General features: G+C 54.4%; 1 protein-coding gene across 1 annotated transcript in view; it reads left to right on the top strand.

Annotated features, from left to right (window-relative positions):
- Positions 1–5,876, top strand: part of Lrit3 (leucine rich repeat, Ig-like and transmembrane domains 3) — a 16,862-nt gene extending 10,986 nt beyond the window's left edge. The window contains exons 3-4 of the mRNA XM_010641520.3: positions 1,478–1,780; positions 3,307–5,876. Of these exons, the coding sequence (XP_010639822.1) occupies positions 1,478–1,780; positions 3,307–4,442 (1,439 nt within the window). The 3' untranslated portion in view covers positions 4,443–5,876. The remainder of the gene's footprint in view (positions 1–1,477; positions 1,781–3,306) is intronic.
- Positions 5,877–6,782: the final 906 nt, after the last annotated feature.

Genomic DNA, 6,782 nt, shown 5'->3' with positions numbered 1-6,782 from the left:
TTTTTTTTTTTTTTTTTTTTTGGTACCAGGGATTGAACTCGGGTCCGCCACCGAACCGCTCAGCTAAATCCCTGGCCCCCACAGCCCTCTATGATTTTAGAAATGATTTTATAGTCTCACTCTGGATTTAACTCTGGTGTCCCTTCTGAACTTGAGGATTTGGGAGAGGCTGAGTGAAGGCAAGGTGATCAATCGGTCCTGGGGTGCGCTGTCCCCATCAGTGGCTAAGTAGCTAAGGCTGGGGAGGGGGAGCCGCGCTGGAGGAGGTCACTGAGGCGTAGAGGGTTGATTCTTGCCCCCAGCTCCTCCCTTCTCTCTCTCTGCTTCCTGCCTGCCATAAGGCGATCATCTTCTCCTCTGCCAGGCCCTCTGCCTTCCTGCTCCTGCCTTGGAGCCAGCCCACCATGGACAGAAACAGAGTCCACACAATCCCCACCCCTGTTGGGTGTTGTGTCCCATGACAAAGTGACGGAGACACTGGGGACAAGAAGGAGTTCGTCACCGAGCCCAGGAAGCATTGACCCCTTTCCATGGGCAGCTGCTTGCCTGCTCTCTCCTTGCCTTTTACCAGCAGAAAGCCGCCCCGCAGCAGTGTGTGCTGTGCAGAAGCCTCCTCTGCAGAGCTTTCGTTTCGCCAAGTAACACTGAGTTTTCACTTTCCATGCCTGCCGCAGCTGACACCGCTCTAGAACTCTCTGCCACTCTAGGCTTTTGCAGCGGGACACTGGCCCCTCACGGCTTCCCTGCAGCTGATTCTGTCCGGAAGGGGGATTTGGGTGAAGCACTTCCGGGGGCCTGACCCAGGACTCACGCGGGGCACCTGCGTGTCTCTTGCCTTTCCGGTCTCATCTCAGGCTGACACCAGTGTCTCACTGTGTGGGTTTGCTACACAAAACTTGTGTGAACTCTGTGTGTCTTCACTCGCCAGTGCACTATGACATGCGGGAGGCTGAGTCAGGCGGCTCTCAGCACCTTGTACTGTGACACCATTGGTCCTCTCAGAGCTCCCAGGCAAGTTGAGTCGACTGCCTTGAAGGTGTTCTGTGGTACTTGGAACCAAACCTTGGCTCTAACAGTGACTGGCTCTGAGACCCAGTCAAGCTTTGGCCTCTGTCCCAGCGTGAGTGATGCCCTGGGCCTCCCAGCTCTTTGCCTTCCCTTCCTCATCTGTAAGATGGGGACAGCAGTGCTATCTCCCTGCAGGGCTGTCGGGATTAAATGGAGAAACACAGGTTAGGGCTTCCCGAGGAACCTGGCAAAGAAGCAAGTGCTCACTGAACCTCAGCTGCAGCTGCTAAGGGTCTGACCTTGCAGTGGGATCCGGGCCTTGAGGCTCCTGGATCATATGGCAAAGGGACCCCAGGTGGCCACCCTGTTCTGCCCTGCCCTTGGAGGTGCTCCTGCTATCAGGGATGCACTCCCGGGGGCTGTGGGGAGGGAGCTGGTCAGCAGCCTTCCTGCCTCCTCTCTGCCCTAGGCCTGCAGGACAACCCCTGGCTGTGTGACTGCCGCCTCTCCAGGGCTTTGGAGCTGGCCAAGGCTGCGGACCCCGCCCTGGTGCTTCTCGACCCCCTTCTGGTCTGCAGTGGGCCAGAGCGCCTCGTGGGGATCCCGTTTCAGCGGGCGGAGCTGGAGCAGTGTCTGAAGCCTGTGGTGATGGCCTCAGCCACCAGGATCACGTCCACCCTGGGCAGTAACGTCCTGCTGCGGTGTGACGCCACGGGCTTCCCCACCCCGCAGCTCACATGGACGAGGGACGGCTGGCCTGTCAATGACACAGGTACCAAGCTTGCTGGGCCCGCGAAACGAGGAGTCCTCAGAAGTCCCAGCGTAGTCTTGTGTTTTCGGGCAACTCGAAGTGGCTGGTTGGTTCCAGGGAAACACACCAAGGCTGCAGGGTGTGCAGGCTGTGGGGTCTTTTGCTGTTGTTGCTCTGCAGGGCTAGAGATGGAACCCAAGTCTTCAAGCTGGCTAGGTGGTGCCCATACTCCCCTGGACTCGAGGGACCCTGTGGTCTCTTCCTTTCATGTAACTACCTAGACAGTCTCACACGACCTGGTCTCTTTTCTTAGGTAGAAAGCAACTTGCCACAGTAAATGGATGATTGCTCACAAGGTCTGTTCTTCTCAGATGCAGCTTAGTTTTCACTTAGGAGGCTGAGACAGGAGGATCACCTTGAGTTTGAGGCCAGCTTAGGCTACGTAATGAGTTCAAGGCCAGCTTGAATTATACAGCGAGACCCTGTCTCAAAAAATCAAACAAACAAAAAACACAAAAAACTAATCATCAAAAACTTTTTGTAAAGGGACTTTCATACACATTTCTTTCTTTTGAGTAATTGTGTAAATAATAAATTACACAGAAACCTTATTATGAAGCAAAAAGTACAATTTCCAGAAATTCCAGTTACAGACTCTGCAGAGCTGTCCTGACCAAGCGTGGGCTTCAGCCTCGGTCTCCACAGCGAGTCTCATGACTGAAGGGATCTATACTTAAAACTCCTCAGCATTAAGTGTAAGTTGAGATTCTAAAATAAAACTCGATGGACTAAAAATATTAAGGCCTAATATTTCTGCCTCCAAACAGCCCCGAGTTTAAGCCTGAGTTAATTTGGGGCTATCCTGGCACGTACATTATTAATCCTCAGAAAGCCTCTAGAATCAAAACAGAATGGAAATTTGCTCAGATTTTAGTGTTTAGGAAAGCAAAATTCCAATTTTGTAAAAACTAAATAAGCTGAAACAAAAAAACAACCCCATAGTTTGCCTAGGTTAAGTACACAACGAATAACTTCAGATACACACGATGACTCCTCCATGCCAGGAAAAGGTCTGCTGTGCCCAGGTCTGGGGTGGATGCGTTTAATTACAGCCACAAGTATCCCGAGAAACACTTGAGTGAAGTCGCGCAGTGAACATCTTGCAGCATTGGTTGGGATGGAAAGGGACCTTTAAGGTTTCCTTGTCTTGTTCGCCCATTTTACAAATGCAGAAGTGGGTCTGCACATGCAAACCGAGCTGTCGAGAATCAGGTGGTTTTTAGTGGAGCTCACTGAACCCGGCTCTCCTGAGCTCCGTCCCCACATCCTTTTAAAAGGCCACTCCCTGTGCAGCTCTCGGGACCCAGAAGGCCCAGGCTTCACACAAACCCTTTGCAGACCGCGCCCTCCGCCTGACGCCGTGCAGCACCGGTTCCCTGGCGGTGGCGGACGGATGCCGGCAGGACAGAGAGCTGTTTCCTCCTCAGTGGCCCTGTTGCTCGAGCTTTCCCTTTGCCCTCCCAGAGCACGCATTTGCTTTCTTGCAGTAATCCAGGAATCTCCAGGAGACGGAGTCAGATGGTCCATCGTGAGCCTGGCAGGCATTTCTTACGAGGATGCTGGGGATTACAAATGCGGGGCCAAAAATTTGGCTGGGATGTCGGAAGCCGTGGTGACCGTGACCGTCGTTGGTGCTGCCACAACCGCCCCGTCACCAGGCACTTCTGTCGGCAGGAAGGGAGGTCACCCTGGGCAGCAGGTCCAGCAGGGATCTGGGCCACCGAGGTCCACACACGCACCACTGTCGCCTCCCCAGTCCGCTGTCCCCTCCCCTCCCACTTCTGTTCCTGCGTCCACTTTCTCTCCCCCCTCCTCTGTCTCCTCCTTGTCTCCCTTCTTCTCCATGGCTTCCGTAACAACCCTGGGAAGCGGCATTTCCTCAGCCGCGGCCGGGGCCGGCCGGCCTTCCCTGCAGCTGCCCACGGATGGGAGAAGCAGCTTGGAGGCGGGTTTGAAGGCAAGTGAGCGCCCCCCGGCCGGTGCCCACAGGAGAGAGGAGCTGGCCCTCCGGGGACGCGCCCCCAAGGAGACAGATGCCACCGTAGAGGACCTGAGGGTGGTCAGCGAGACGGAAGACAGCGTGACCCTGACGTGGCGTACTGGCAACGCCACGCGGCCCTCTGAGTTGACCGTGCTGTACTGCAAGTATGGCGAGAAGGACCTGATGCAGCTGCACGCGGACGCTAGCGACAACCAAGCCACCATAGAGGGCTTGGAGCCCGGCAGGCAGTACGTGGTGTGCGTGTGTCCCAGGGGAGCGCCTGCCCAGAGTGACCAGTGCGTCACCTTTGCCACCGACAGAGCAGAGGACCGTGACTCCCACTGGGTTTTCCTCATGGTGGTGACTGCTGCTGCCTGTGCTGTTGCAGGGCCATTGATTTGTTTTTTACTGTATAAAGTTTGCAAACTGCAGTGTAGCTCAGAATCTTTCTGGGACGATGATTTGGTCGGAGAGACCTACGTCCGGTTTGAGACGCTGTCACCCAGGTCTTTGAGCACAGGGGAGCACTGGGCACGAAGTCACAGAGAGGATTCAGAGAAACTGCTGCTGTGCTCTAGGGCGAGTGTGGGCTTGCAGGCAGCTTTCAAAAGCGAGGGCCGCAGACCAGAGTACTATTGCTGAGGTCTGCGGCTGGGTGCTCCCAGGGCTCAGGTGACCCCATTTGGGGGGCTTTTGGACAAGCTTTCATACCCTACACGAAAAACACAAATGGAGTGTTTTTCAAGAAAATATCGTGACACTTCAGAACTGAAAAGAGAATGATTTCTCTTGCGTGGAGGAGTCCAAAGAAATAATTTCTAGAGTGGTGCTTCATAAATTGTCAATGATTTTTAGGCTAATTCTTAAAAATAAGCTCATGGGAAGATAGTTACAGCAAGTGGGCTTTGCAGTTTAAAACCAGTGGACAGTGGAGAAAGAGTAGAATAAGCGGCCAAGCCTGGATGTTCGCTAGCGAGCCCAGTGCTCTGCAGAGGTCGCTGCAGATGTTGGTTGCCGCTGCCTGGGACAAACGTGGAGCCATGAAGAGCTCAGTGTTTGCAGGGGTCTAAGTGCATCTGATGCAGAGGGGCGGGTCTGTGTCTGTGGATCGTTGTGCATTGTGACCCCAGACAGTCATGTTCATAGTTCATGTCAAAACATTTTTACATGCCCTAGAAATATGGGTGTAAGTGAAAATGAGATTAAAAAGCTGAATCTGTTATGCCTCATATATAGGATATACATACTTTTAACACATGCTGAGAGTTGTGTTAAATGCGAAGTAATGTGCTAGTTTTAAAACAATATCTTTCATATTTTGATATTTGTTCTTTTTTCCCTCTTTGTCTTTACCCTCTTTCTTTCCTCTTCTTTTTCTTTTTCTTCAATTTCTTTGGTCAGAAGATGTACAGAAAGCCAAAGGACTGCAAGCTAAGCTGTGTTTTTTTTTTTTTTTTCCTTTGCCACATTGTATTTTGACTCTATAGGCAAAGATAATGCCTCTGAAATGACTAACTACCCTTTGAAAGTCTTTTTTTAAGATCCCTAAAGGTTATTTTAGGAGTTTGAAAGACAAACTCCAGTGGATTCATTTGGTCAAGATTTTATCCTGGGTTGAAAACATCAGGGGAAATGGAGGAGGTTAATGAGCACCGAGGAGAGAGGTCCATAGGTCTATTCAGGTTTTTTCTAAAGAGGCTTTTGTTGGCTGTGGGAGACTGTAAGATCGCAGCCAGTAAGAGTGACGGGAGGCAGGTGGCCTCTGGAGCATCACAGGGTGATGTGTGGGGTGACCACCTGGGGCTGCGGAGGCCAAGCCACCTCGGCACAGAGGCCGCTGTCGGAAACCTTAGGATGAGCCAAAGCTTGCGAGAGCTGAAACCCTCTCTATGGAAACAGCCAGCAAGTGGCGGAGACCAGACCCCGGGGACCCAGAGGGGAAGGTGCCATAGCCCCAGGTGTGTTCTCTGGCTCCAGACCCTCGCCGGCGCCACCCCGGACTCCCCACCCACCCCATCCCTTCCTTGCCTCTGGTCTGCGTCCCTAGCAGGGCCAAGCAAACTCCCTGGGCATCAGCTGGCTGAGACACACCCTTGAAGGGAAGCTAACCGGGACCCCCAAGACCCTCGCACTTCAGACCCCGGCCGTGAGGGTGGGGCTGTGGAGCCCGGGTCTCTGGGAGAAGCCGGCGAGGGCTGTAATCGCCCCAGAGCGCTGGGGTTTGTGCGCTGCCCTCCGCCTGTGGCTGCTTCTCCGTGCTTCGTTTGAGCCCTTGCTGTGGAGATTGTCGCCGGAGCTGTCCTGCACCCCTCCAGGAAGGGGACTGGCTCCCTAGGAAGTTGCCTCAGCCTGAAGAGCAGCTGCTGGCTGGCGTCTCCAGTCCCAGCGCACACTGCAGCCTCTGGCCCGAAAGGACCTGGCCCCACGGTACTGCAGACCAGAAGGCTGAGGCAGAGCCCTGCTGCAGAAACTCACCTGTGGTCCGCCCACATGGTCCACCGTGCCTGACGCCCACTGCAGTCACTTCCTCCCCTGTCCCTGTGCGCTCTCTCTGTGAGACAATGTGGCTTCTCGAGGGCTGTGCTACCCCTGTGTGCCCGCTGGGTGCAGCCTGAAGCAACTCAAGTCACTCTGTCTGGGGATCCTGAGGCCTGGGAATGACTGGCACCCCGTTACCACCCAGGCCCACCATCTCCACAGTGGGCTTGGACAGGAACCACCTCTGGGCCTGGCTGGGAACCCAAAGCCTGCTCAGGGAGCTGACGGGGGAAGGAGAGAGGTGCTGCGGGGCAGAAAGCGGTCTGCAGCTCAGCTCGCAGGCCAATAAATGCAGCGGCGGGATTCTCTCCCTAGAAGTGGAGAGATGGGTTCCTCACCCGAAGATCCTGTGAAGCTCACACCAGAAGCACAGCTGTGGACAGGAGCTGTCCCCATTCACTGCCTGCTGTGGTGGCTGCTGGTGGCCGGGGGACAGCATACCCA

Source organism: Fukomys damarensis, unplaced genomic scaffold, assembly GCF_012274545.1.
Source record: "Fukomys damarensis isolate Sample0158 unplaced genomic scaffold, DMR_v1.0_HiC HiC_scaffold_25, whole genome shotgun sequence".
Classification (NCBI taxonomy): domain Eukaryota; kingdom Metazoa; phylum Chordata; class Mammalia; order Rodentia; family Bathyergidae; genus Fukomys; species Fukomys damarensis.
Note: the sequence above shows the minus strand (reverse complement) of the source record. Positions and strands in the feature narration are given on the sequence as shown.